Source organism: Brassica napus, chromosome A8, assembly GCF_020379485.1.
Source record: "Brassica napus cultivar Da-Ae chromosome A8, Da-Ae, whole genome shotgun sequence".
NCBI lineage: Eukaryota > Viridiplantae > Streptophyta > Magnoliopsida > Brassicales > Brassicaceae > Brassica > Brassica napus.
In genome coordinates this window covers 16,906,425-16,917,831 of record NC_063441.1, presented here as the reverse complement: position 1 = coordinate 16,917,831, position 11,407 = coordinate 16,906,425, and the positions used below count along the sequence as shown (strand labels likewise).

The following is an 11,407-nucleotide window of genomic DNA, read 5'->3' as shown; positions in this document are numbered from 1 at the left end:
GACTATTTACCTCCTTTTGAGGATGTTACACACCCTTTGAACTTCAGGTTAAAGCTCTCTTTACCTCAGTATGAGGAAGTTACTCTTTGTAGTAACAATTTATTACCTCATTGTGAGGTTTGTTTTATGGAATTGTGTCTGTGGCTACGGATTCTATTGTTTCAGATTTGTCTACTTGGCTACGGTGTTTTTCCTCAAAAAGATGTTTTGTCGCCTATGAGTTTGTAGCTGGGTTTACCCCAATTGGTTATGTTTGTTCAGCGAATGGAATGTGGATTGAAGCCCGTGACCTCCAACGCTTATCTACTAGAGTATATGGGTGTTCTGTCCTAGTCGTCAAAACTGTAACACTGCAGAAAGAGATCTCAGTCAACAACATCAATTGGACTCTCAAGTCTCCAATATCTTTCGGACTCAATTGTCCCCTTCTTTGCCCGGTGCTCAGGGTTGGACTTGAATGAGATCACTGATTTCCTCATCTTCGAAAACCTTGTCATTCTTTTCACTCCTCTATCATGTTTTTCTTATCTATGCACATCAATCTGTTTAGCTGTTGCTTTTGCAAAGGGTGTAATATTCAAACTTTGTTGTTTAAGTACTCTATTTTGAGCTGTTTATGAAATGAAACCGTCGACCAAAAAAGGGGGGGGGGGGTTTTTGTGCTGCATATATATGTTGGGTCTTTGGTTTTAATTGGTTTGAGTGCATTTGTTATAGCGATAATAAGTTGTGAACACCCCCACATCCTCATGATTGATTGTTGAAGTAACTTTTTCTTACTAGCGTAAATATTGATATGAGTATTTTGCTAGATTGATTTTTCCACTATATTATTTTAAACTTTATGTATTCTAGTATAAATAAAGATATGAAAATTCCTTTTTTTAATTTATTAGATTATTTTATATATTTGAGGCTTAAATTTGTCTTGATAATATAGCTTATTTTCTATCAAATTATCTTTTAGTTTCTTTTTTTCTTGATAATTACAGTTCCTTTTTTTCTAAAATAGTATAAAACCACAGTTCACACAACTTAGAAACTAGGAAAGTGAAAACATTTAATATAATTAAAATTCAATATAGAATATACACTTAATTAATTTGAAAACATATAGAGATTGTGTTTTAATTGTGCTTTTGTTATATAAATAAAATCTAATATATTTTAGATGAGTAAAAATCTCATATACTCTTAATGAGGCAAAAAGTGATCTGAGGTACTCTTACGAAATCTGACATACTCTCTACTCTTCATGAAATAAGAGATTTCTAATTTTGCCCTTACGTTTTCCCTCCTCAATTGAAAATTTGAATTTTGAATTTTAGGTATCAAATTTACAATTTGAATTTTGAATTTTAATGAAACTACGAACCAAGTTATACAATTGTCGAATTTTAGGTATCAAATTTAAAATTTGAGCTTTGAATTTTAGTGAAAGTTGAACCAAGTTAAACCAAGTTATATCATTGTCAAATTATATTTTTGGTGTACATATGTCCTAGTTTCACCAAGTTATATCTCAAGACTGGTATAACTAGGTTATAGTTTTACCAAGTTGTACATTTGTCAAGGTACAACTTGGTAAACTATCACCTAGTTATACAGTTTTACCAAGTTACAAAGTAGTATAATTTGGTAAAACTGTATAACTAGGTTGTAGTTTTACCAAGTTGTACATTTGTCAAAAGATACAACTTAGTAAGATTATAACCTAGTTATACAGTTTTACCAAGTTACACAAATAGTATAACCTGGTAAAATTGTTTTTCTGGGTTTGTAGTTTCACTTCCATGTTCTACTTTGATATACGCGTTTCTGGATCTTAAAAACCGATAATACCAAAAATCAGACTGAAGTTGATGCGGAGAATAAGCGAAGTAATATGTAGAGAAGAAGAAAGAAAATGTGGAGAAGAAAATGAAAAAACAGTTGAGATTCAAAGAAGAACAAAGGAAAAAAACAGAAAAATCAGTAGATGAAGAATGAAAGATAGATCTAGATTCAAAGAAGAGCAAAAAAAATATAGAGAAAACTAAGATAAAAACGGAGCAATCAGTACAGATGAAAATCGAAAATAAAACAAGAGAAACAGAGAGAAAAACAGATTCGAAAAAGAAGAGATTTGAATGAAAGAATGAATGAAAGAGAAGAGAGAAAAAAAGAGAAGAGAGAAAGAAAAAAGATGAAGAATGAAAGATAAATCTAGATCTATAGAGATAAGGAAGAAAATTAGGTTTAATGGCATAGTCTGTAAATAACTATATTCATTAATGATATATTGGGTTTTTAGTCAGATTTCTAATTAAAAATAAATAAAAATAAAATGAATTTCGGATGGAGAGTATCTGAGCTCTTTTTTTTCATAGAGGAGTACCTGAACATTTAATTCATTTTAGATCAAGTAATAAATATAAAATACTTTTTAAAATAATAGTAAAATTTAATTAAAAAATTCCCCCAAACAACCTTTACCCTGGATATGCTACTGTATACATGAGTCAGTTTTCCTTATCCTTAATTTAGTTTCCTTTTCCTACCAATTGCCTAGGCGATAGATTTCTATTCAAATTTCCAAGAAATCATGTGTTTCTTCTTCTAAGTTTATATCTCCAATTTAATTATGTAGAGACCTGTTGTCAAAAAAAATTATATAGAGATCTAAATACCTATATAACCTACTAGGTTTTAGCAAAATTTATCAACGCCAAAACATAAATATTAAGCATCTACTTCCAAAAAAACAAAAGAATGGAGCAGGTCAGATTTAGAGATGTTGTTAGAACTTAGAACCATGGCAATAGTTTTTTTGTTGGTCATTGCAGGTTAATCAAGCATTCTCATTTTTAATATTCTTAACCATTTAAACATTATTTTAATTATGTTGAAGCTTAATTTTATAGCTTCTACATTGGTTAAATTAAAAGTATACATAGTTTTGTTTTGGGTTTTTAATATAAATGTTTTGATTATTGTCTTGTTTGAAGAACAAGCAACTGCAGTCTCTATCGATGATGCGATTGTTATGGACTGTGCACTCCTCATTGTGACCAAACTTGCAAAGGATTTGGTTACACAGGTTGGTTTTGTCCATCTTTCAGAGGCAAGTCAGGCTGTTGTTGTACACCAAAAAGAAAAAAAAAATTGGACATTCTGTTCAGTTGAACAACTAAATTTTGATGCATCATGTAATATGTATGATTACTAATAAAGATACGTCATTTATGGTAATTGCCATTTTTTTAATTCTTTAATTCCTAATTAAACTAAAATTCCCTTCTAAGATCCCGATAATCATGGTCTTATGGGTGAATATGTATGTTTGATGAATCTTTATACAAGATTAATATTAAATAAATGGAATCCAAACCGCGCAAATTAAAAGAACTACTATTGACCTCGAGATAGGTAGAATCTGACTTGCCCGAAACACGGCTCCATATGATTAGTCCTACTTACGTACAGCCCAGAAACAAGCAGGAATCATCAACACCACCGATGAAGAATACAAGTAACTTTCAAATGCTTTACACTCCTTACAAACCTGCCTTCCACCATCTCCCAAACACCAAGTCTTGTTCCTTTCATGTTTCATTATTGTCTTTTATTTTATTCTCTACAATTCGTTCTTCTTCTCTTTTATATATACTCCTTTGGGCATAATCGTTATGTGTTTACATATGTTGGATAATTGGCTTTGAATGTTGTAGTTGCATTTGTTATATCAATAAAAGCAACCACGTAGTCATTTATTTTGTTGAAGAAACTTTGTTTCTTACTTTTACTAGACAAAAAATTTCAGATCATAATAAATCAGCTTTAAAAAAAAAAGACAAAAAGTTTCAGATTTGTTTACTCTTGTTTCTCTATAAAAAAAATACATCCAAATCCAGCGTAACCAAATTCTAATAAATTCTGATGGACATTGAATAACAGTGGATTTTAATTCACTTTTAGCAAATCCACAATTGAATAACACTAGATTTAATTTCAAATTTAAATTCCATCAAATTCTATTAAATTACCAAATTCAATAACACCTCCTAAATTTAGTTTCCTTTTCTTAACAAATAACTATATATATGATAAATTCTAGGCAAAGTTTCCAAGTTTATACCACCCGTTTAACTATATAAAGACCTACTAGCTTTTAAGAAAGTTCATCAACATCAAAACATAAGAAAATATTTACAAACGCTACACATACAGATTTAAGAAAAAAATAACTACGTCAAAAAAAATGGACCAGATCAGATTTAAAGATGTTGTTTTAACCATCGCAATAATTTTTTTGTTGGTCATTGCAGGTTAATCAAGCATCCTAAAATTTTTGGTCTTATTATGTACAAGCTTACGTTAAACTTTGACATTAGTTATAAATATACATACTTCGTCTTTTTGGATTTTATAAATTAAATAACTTTTATTATCTTTTGTAGAACAAGCTAATGCAACCTCGGTTGATGCCGACTGTTATGGACCGTGCAATAACCATTGTGAACAAACTTGCAAAAGTAAAGGTTACACAGGTTGGTTTTGCTCAGCTTTTAGATTCAAATCTGGCTGTTGCTGTACACCAAGGAAGAAAATCTTTGGACAATTTGTTCAATTGAACAACTAAACTTTTGATGTAATAGTAGTCTCTAAAGCCTCCAGCAATAAAAATAAAATAATATTTTTAAAAGTTACAAAATGTCAAGATTTGCCTTGTTTTATTTTTCTGGCTAAAATTTTTTATTAATTATTGTCAGCACAAATATTGTTGTACAAAAAACCTGGACAAGATTGGAACAAGCTCCAATCAGTCGGAGAAATAATAGATTTTTTTGCTAATAAGTCAGCACAACCATTATGTTGACGATGAACATGCGATGACTGAGTTGACCAAGTGTTGACAACGGAAACTGTAGGCTTCCTCAAGATTTGCCTTGTTTATATTTTACGGAGCAAGCTAAACGTATTATGGGTGACGTAATTTTTATACAAGCCGGCTAAATGGGGGGGGGGGGGAATGCAATTGTACTATTGATAATGGTATATTCTGTAATATTAAAATAATCTGGGGCTTACGTCAGCAAACACAAATTGCAATATCACACAAACGCCATCATGGAAGACGACAATCGGAGCTTCGCTACCGAAACCCTAGACGAGGCGTTGGTGAAGAAGCACCATGACATGCTCCAACGCTTCTCTGCTCGCCACCACGCTAGAAAATCTGATTCACCTCACTCTTCTTCTTCCACGTTCGAATCGATCTCATCGTTCCTCTCCCGATTCGCCGATTCCAAACGATCAACAGATTCAATTGTTTTCATTTGAAAATATATAATAACCAAAATTTTATAATATAAAAAAACTATATATCTATATATATATATATATATATATCTATATATATATGTTATATGTATATTTTTGAATAGGCCCTTAAAATCTCAGGTCCAGCTCTGAATGATCGGTTCGATTCTTATAAACGATGTTGAAGATTCTGTGTTTGTGATGGCGTCGCATCAGATTAGAATCCTTCGTGCTAAGAAGTGTGATTTCTAATTGAGAGTGAGGAGTCGTCTGATAATTGAAGATAGTAATGGAGTTAGATTCGCGCCGTACTGTTTGGATTATGGAGGGATTGAGGAGGATTTGAAGATGGCAGGGTTGGAGGAGGAGACTGAGAGCTGGGCCAATGTTGATGATTTCTTGTGGCTGAGAGCTGTTCAGTCTCCTAACTGGTCTGTTTTACCGGGAAGAAGAGAGGCTTTCTTCGGTTTCCATTTCCAGCGATGGCGATTCTTGATAAAATTATCAATCTTGAGTCATTTTTGCGATAACTATTTTTTTTATCAGGATTTTAAAAAAAAAGAAAAATTGTTATTAAATAATATATATAATAACATTTTCTTTAATATCTTAGTATAAATATTTTTAATTGTGAGATAGATTAACATGCCAAAATCTTAAATATATAATTGCCATGTGTCGCGATCATGTCAATTATAACTTTGAAGAACAAAACTTTATATAATAAGATATTTAAAATTCAATATAGAATATACACTTAATTAATTTTAAAACATATAGAGATTGTGTTTTAATTGTGCTTTTTTATATAAATAAAAATCTAATATATTTTATATCTAGTAATAAATATAAAATACTTTTCAAGATAATAGTAAAATTTAATAAATTTTGCCCCCAAACAACCTTTACACTGGATATGCTACTGTATACATGAGTCAGTTTTGCTTATCCTAAATTTAGTTTCCTTAATTATGTAGAGACCTGTTGTCAAAAATAAAATTATATAGAGATCTAAAAGCCTATATAACCTACAAGGTTTTAGCAAAATTTATCAACGTCAAAACATAAATATTAAACATCTACTTCCAAAAAAAAAAAAAAAAGAATGGAGCAGATCAGATTTAGAGATGTTGTTAGAACCATCGCAGTAGTGTTTTTGTTGGTCATTGCAGGTTAATCAAGCATTCTCATTCTTAATATTCTCAACTATTTAAACATTATTTTTATTATGTTGAAGCTCAATTTTATAACTTCAACATTGGTTAAAAGTACACATAGTTTTGTTTTGGATTTTTATAATAAATGTTTTGATTATTGTCTTGTTTGCAGAACAAGCAACTGCAGGCTCTATTGATTATGCCGATTGTTATGGACTGTGCAATCCCCATTGTGAGCAAACTTGCAAAGGATTAGGTTACACAGCTTGGTTGTGTCCATTAGTCCAAACCAAGTCATTCTGTTGCTGTACACCAAAAAAGAAAAAAATTGGACATTCTGTTCAGTTGAACAACTAAATTTTGATGCATAATGTAATATGTATGATTATTAATAAAACCCCAAAACAAAATATAAAAAACAATTCAAAATGTCTGGATTTGCCTTTTACGTATATAGTGCAAGCTAAACGTGTTATGGGTGAATATGTATGTTTGACGGATCTTTATACAAGATTAATATTAAACAAATGGAATCCAAATCGCGCAAATTAAAAGAACTACTATTGACCTCGAGCTAGGTAGAATCTGACTTGCCCGAAACACGGCTCCATATGATTAGTCCGACTTACGTACAGCCCAGAAACAAGCAGGAATCATCAACACCACCGATGAAGAATAAAGTAACTTTCAAATGCTTTAAACTCCTTACAAACCTGCCTTCCACCATCTCCCAAACACCAGGTCTTGTTCCGTTCATGTTTCATTATTGTCTTTTATTTTAAAATTCGTTCTTCTTCTCTTTTATATATATAATCGTTATGTGTTTACATATGTTGGATAATTGGCTTTGATTGTTGTAATTGCATTTGTTATATCGATACATGTTGATTATGTTTTATTCATCAACTTAAATGTCTCAGCCCCAACGTTTCCTCCTTCTCTCTTCCCGCCAGAGTTCTCTCCAGAGCTGTCTTTATAATTGTCTTCACCTGAAAAACCACCATTTCCAGCCCATTGGCAGAGAAACACCCAGTTTCAAACCTCCCAGCGGCGGGAGCAAAAGGCTCATTTCCACAGGTTTAGTTACAGCTAACTGAGCTTGGGTACTATTGGGCTCAAAATAATATATGAATAGCGAGGCCCAATATAACTATCAGCCCAAAGGTGGAAAGCTCAGCATAGATGGAACCGCCTGCTTTGACTGTTTATCAAAAGTCTTTTTTTTTCATCTGAATTATTTCATTCAATCAAAGACTGTTTATCAGAAGTCAGAACTTGTTAAATTCTTTTTTGTTCCCTTAATTAAATATTAGGAGAATTGACTGCAACAAGCAATCAAACAAGTACTGCAATATGAAAGTATTGAAAATATTAAAAATATATTTGGTTAGCTCTTAGAAAGTCTTTCATGTGATACATTCAAACAAATCTGTTTGAGAACAAGAACACAAATTCTAGTAATAAGCATTCTGCAACATATAGATAGTATAGCTTTATAAATCACATGATTTCTGAATGGAGTATTGGTAGGTTGGTAGATGGAAAAAGTCATAATCATTTCCCAAAAAATTGGCCTCCAACAATGACCCATTCACACATACCAAAACCCCTATTTTAAGCACAAATATGAAGTATGAATTTTTTTTTTACTAATTAGACACTTCCAGTAATTTTCTGATTAGTAAAATATGAAAAGGGTTAACTACTGTTTTTTTTTTTTTTGTTAACGAAGGTTTTGTATTATGGAATATGATCATGTGTTTTTTATGGAGGATTCTCACCAGTTTGCTTCCTCTTAAGTCTAATTTTCCTCTATATATATTTTCAAATACTCTCTCTTTCTTATACATTAACTTATATAAGCAGATTTGTTTTGTACATTGATTCTGAGCTCTGCAACTTCTGTGATCAAAGCTTCAATGGAAGGCTTAGCTATCAGAGCATCGCGACCGTCCATCTTCTGCTCTCTTCCAGGTCTCGGCGGCCATTCTCAGCGACAACCTCTAAGTGACGGTTTCCTCAGGCTGCCGGCGTCGTCTAATGCAACGGTTAACACAAACTTAGTCGCGAGTTCTGTTTCTTTTCATCCACTCTCCGCCGTCAATGTGTCTTCACAAGCTTCCCTCACCGCCGATGTCCCCGCCCTTTCAGACAACATCGTGTGGCACGAGAGTTCCATTTGCAGATGCGACCGACAACAACTTCTTCAACAAAAGGGTTGTGTCATCTGGATCACTGGTCTCAGCGGTTCAGGGAAAAGCACTGTTGCATGTGCGCTAAGTAAAGCATTGTTTGAAAGAGGCAAACTTACTTACACACTCGACGGCGACAATGTACGCCATGGCCTTAACCGAGACCTCACTTTCAAAGCTGAGGATCGTACCGAAAACATACGCAGGATCGGTACCAAACGTTACAAATAAGCTAATCATGTTTTAGTTTAGCAAATTAAGTAATTATGAATGGTCAATGATGTTGAAACTTCAGGTGAGGTGGCTAAGCTGTTTGCTGATGTTGGAGTCATTTGTATAGCAAGTTTGATTTCTCCATACCGGAGAGACAGAGACGCGTGCCGCTCGCTGTTACCCGAAGGCGACTTCGTGGAGGTACGTTAACGTTGTATTTGTTGCAGTCTGATCCTATATTATGTTCTTTTTCTATTTAAATACATTAAGAATGTTTGAATTTGTTTTAGGTTTACATGGACGTTCCTCTGTCTGTGTGCGAGTCAAGAGATCCAAAGGGGTTGTACAAGCTCGCACGTGCCGGGAAGATCAAAGGTGTTACTTTTCAAACACGTTATCTCTTGGAAGTCAGAAAAAAAAAACAATCAATATTCTTTCCTTTACGTAAATGTTTCTTTATTCAGGTTTTACTGGAATCGATGACCCTTACGAGGCGCCATTGAATTGCGAGGTTGGTTATGTTTATTCAATGATGGTTTATTCAATGATGTAGCTGAAGAACTTTGTGCGTAGATTCTAAGATATTTACTATTATTTTATGTATATTTACAGGTCGTGCTGAAACACACCGACGTCTCTTGTTCGCCACGTCAGATGGCTGAAAACATCATCTCTTACTTGCAAGACAAAGGTTACCTTGAAGGCTAATTAGTCAAATCTGAAAAATCAAAGAGAAAAAAAAACAATTAGATTTTGTAATGGTTAAATGATTGCTCTCTCTGGTTCTCTCGTAAGCTTGAGACGTGATATACGACAGTGTCTCGCTTGTCATACTATCATTTGTGAATTGTGTTAAACTCGAGATCCAGAGGAAGGGAACATATATATTTCTAATTTAGTTACTTAATTAATAAAGAGATGTTTATCACTTATTGTTACTGATTATGTTGTATACTTTTTTACTGTGTTGTATACTTTGTAATTTGTATTACTAATAAAATGATTTTCTCTGTAATTAATTTGTTTTAGTGAATTAATATTTGATAGTAATTCTTCTCTTTACTGAAGTATTAACTCAGCTAGTGTCCGACGCGAATGATAATGTTTCGCCGTTATGAATTTGAATGTAAACCCCTTTTTTTTTGCTAAATCGAATTAAAATCACGAATGCTTTCAAAAAACCATAAATCAAAGCCACCATAAGGTTTTATATTTAAAAAATAGAATTATGCCGCAATTCGTGAAATTTGACAGGTGAGATTTGACGGATGTGCACGTTTTTTTTTAATTTATGCATGCATTTCACCCAACGCAGTACGCGTAATGTATACACAGAAATATGAAATAAAACTACCATGGCGAAAATAATACGTCATTTAGGGTGATTAACTCTTGCTCATCGATCGCTATGAGAAAACATGTATTTTTATATTAATCTAACAAATTGTTAATTCAATTAGCTCAATTAATCCAAAAGTTGGTATAGTGGCGCTCCCTGAAAATTATTCAATATACGTAAGCTAAAGAAGATGAATTAATATTTTTTTAAGTATTGGATCGAGTTTTTGAATACACAAATCCAATACAAATCATTTATGAAAATATTTGTTCAATCAAACCTTAACAAAATCGTGCTCGAGCCCTATTCCAATTACACCAGTTCGTATTACTTCAAATTTTGGAAGAGTAAAACGTTTCAACAGATGGTCATGCTCGAAAATGACAAATGGTTAGGGAATTTGCAAACATTTTTAAAAAGTTTTTAGATGCGAAATGATTTTCAGTCTTTTTTTTTGTTATCTGATTTTCAGTCTTATCTCCTTCTTTTTAACTTATAATTTCTGGTGAGAAATTATCAATATTGATGCTTTGTGAGTTAGAAGACATTTTACAACATTTACAAAGGATCCCACATAAAAGTCGCCTGTTTTAATTAGCTACTAGATTTTGACTCGCGGATATTTTTCATTTTATGAATGTATACTTTTGAATTATAAACATTTTAAATATATAATTTTAATTTTAGTGTTATATATTGTGAATACAAAACTTATTATTTTAGTAAATTGACATGGTAGCATCCATCATATTATTTTAGTAAATTTTATTGATATAGAATAATTTTTAGATGTTATAATAGTAAGTTTTTTTTTTGTTATTAAATTAAAACTTCAAAATATTAGATTACTTTATTTTTTATAACATAGTTTGTTTTTCCGTGTTATATTTCAAGAAGTTATTATTTATTATCTATGATTATACCTTTTGAAAAATTTAAAACATCATCATTTTAAGTTTGCATACTTATTTATTAAATTTTATATTTTTTTCAAAATTGTTTGAAAAATTACACAACTATATTTGAAGTGGGAGATTATATGATTTTCGAAATTGTTTTGTTACTAAATTAATACATTATTTTATATAAATAATTTTAATTTCGGTAAGATTTTTATACATCTCTCAGAATATGTTTATAGTTAATATAAATATTAAAGTTATAATTAAAATTTGATTTGTCATTAATATTTTGAATGAATAATT

At 31.7% G+C, this 11,407-nt stretch overlaps 2 protein-coding genes and 1 long non-coding RNA gene across 3 annotated transcripts; 2 read left to right on the top strand and 1 right to left on the bottom strand.

Moving 5' to 3' along the window:
* Positions 1–2,776: 2,776 nt before the first annotated feature.
* Positions 2,777–3,939, bottom strand: LOC125577103. Its single transcript, XR_007315410.1, has 2 exons — positions 3,399–3,939; positions 2,777–3,113 (listed from the first exon to the last, which is right to left on the bottom strand). It is a non-coding gene; the product is annotated as an uncharacterized LOC125577103 (long non-coding RNA).
* A 154-nt stretch (positions 3,940–4,093) lies between these two features.
* Positions 4,094–4,684, top strand: LOC111200093 (defensin-like protein 75). Its single transcript, XM_022690764.2, has 2 exons — positions 4,094–4,307; positions 4,440–4,684. The coding sequence occupies exons 1-2, from the start codon at positions 4,241–4,243 to the stop codon at positions 4,619–4,621; spliced, it is 249 nt and encodes an 82-aa protein (XP_022546485.1). The 5' UTR covers positions 4,094–4,240; the 3' UTR covers positions 4,622–4,684.
* Positions 4,685–7,841: 3,157 nt separating this feature from the next.
* LOC106361375 (adenylyl-sulfate kinase 2, chloroplastic-like) lies at positions 7,842–9,878 on the top strand. The gene is made up of 5 exons (XM_048737857.1): positions 7,842–8,861; positions 8,946–9,064; positions 9,154–9,238; positions 9,328–9,374; positions 9,476–9,878. Exons 1-5 carry the CDS (start codon positions 8,378–8,380, stop codon positions 9,569–9,571), a joined length of 831 nt encoding a protein of 276 aa, XP_048593814.1. The 5' UTR covers positions 7,842–8,377; the 3' UTR covers positions 9,572–9,878.
* Positions 9,879–11,407: the final 1,529 nt, after the last annotated feature.

Bases quoted from the DNA above. Each gene is read 5' to 3' on its own strand.
- LOC111200093 (XM_022690764.2), top strand. From the start codon at position 4,241: ATGGACCAGATCAGATTTAAAGATGTTGTTTTAACCATCGCAATAATT. The intron at 4,308-4,439 runs GTTAATCAAGCA...TATCTTTTGTAG, and splicing joins TTTTTTGTTGGTCATTGCAG to AACAAGCTAATGCAACCTCG.
- LOC106361375 (XM_048737857.1), top strand. From the start codon at position 8,378: ATGGAAGGCTTAGCTATCAGAGCATCGCGACCGTCCATCTTCTGCTCT. The intron at 9,065-9,153 runs GTACGTTAACGT...AATTTGTTTTAG, and splicing joins CCGAAGGCGACTTCGTGGAG to GTTTACATGGACGTTCCTCT. The intron at 9,375-9,475 runs GTTGGTTATGTT...GTATATTTACAG, and splicing joins AGGCGCCATTGAATTGCGAG to GTCGTGCTGAAACACACCGA.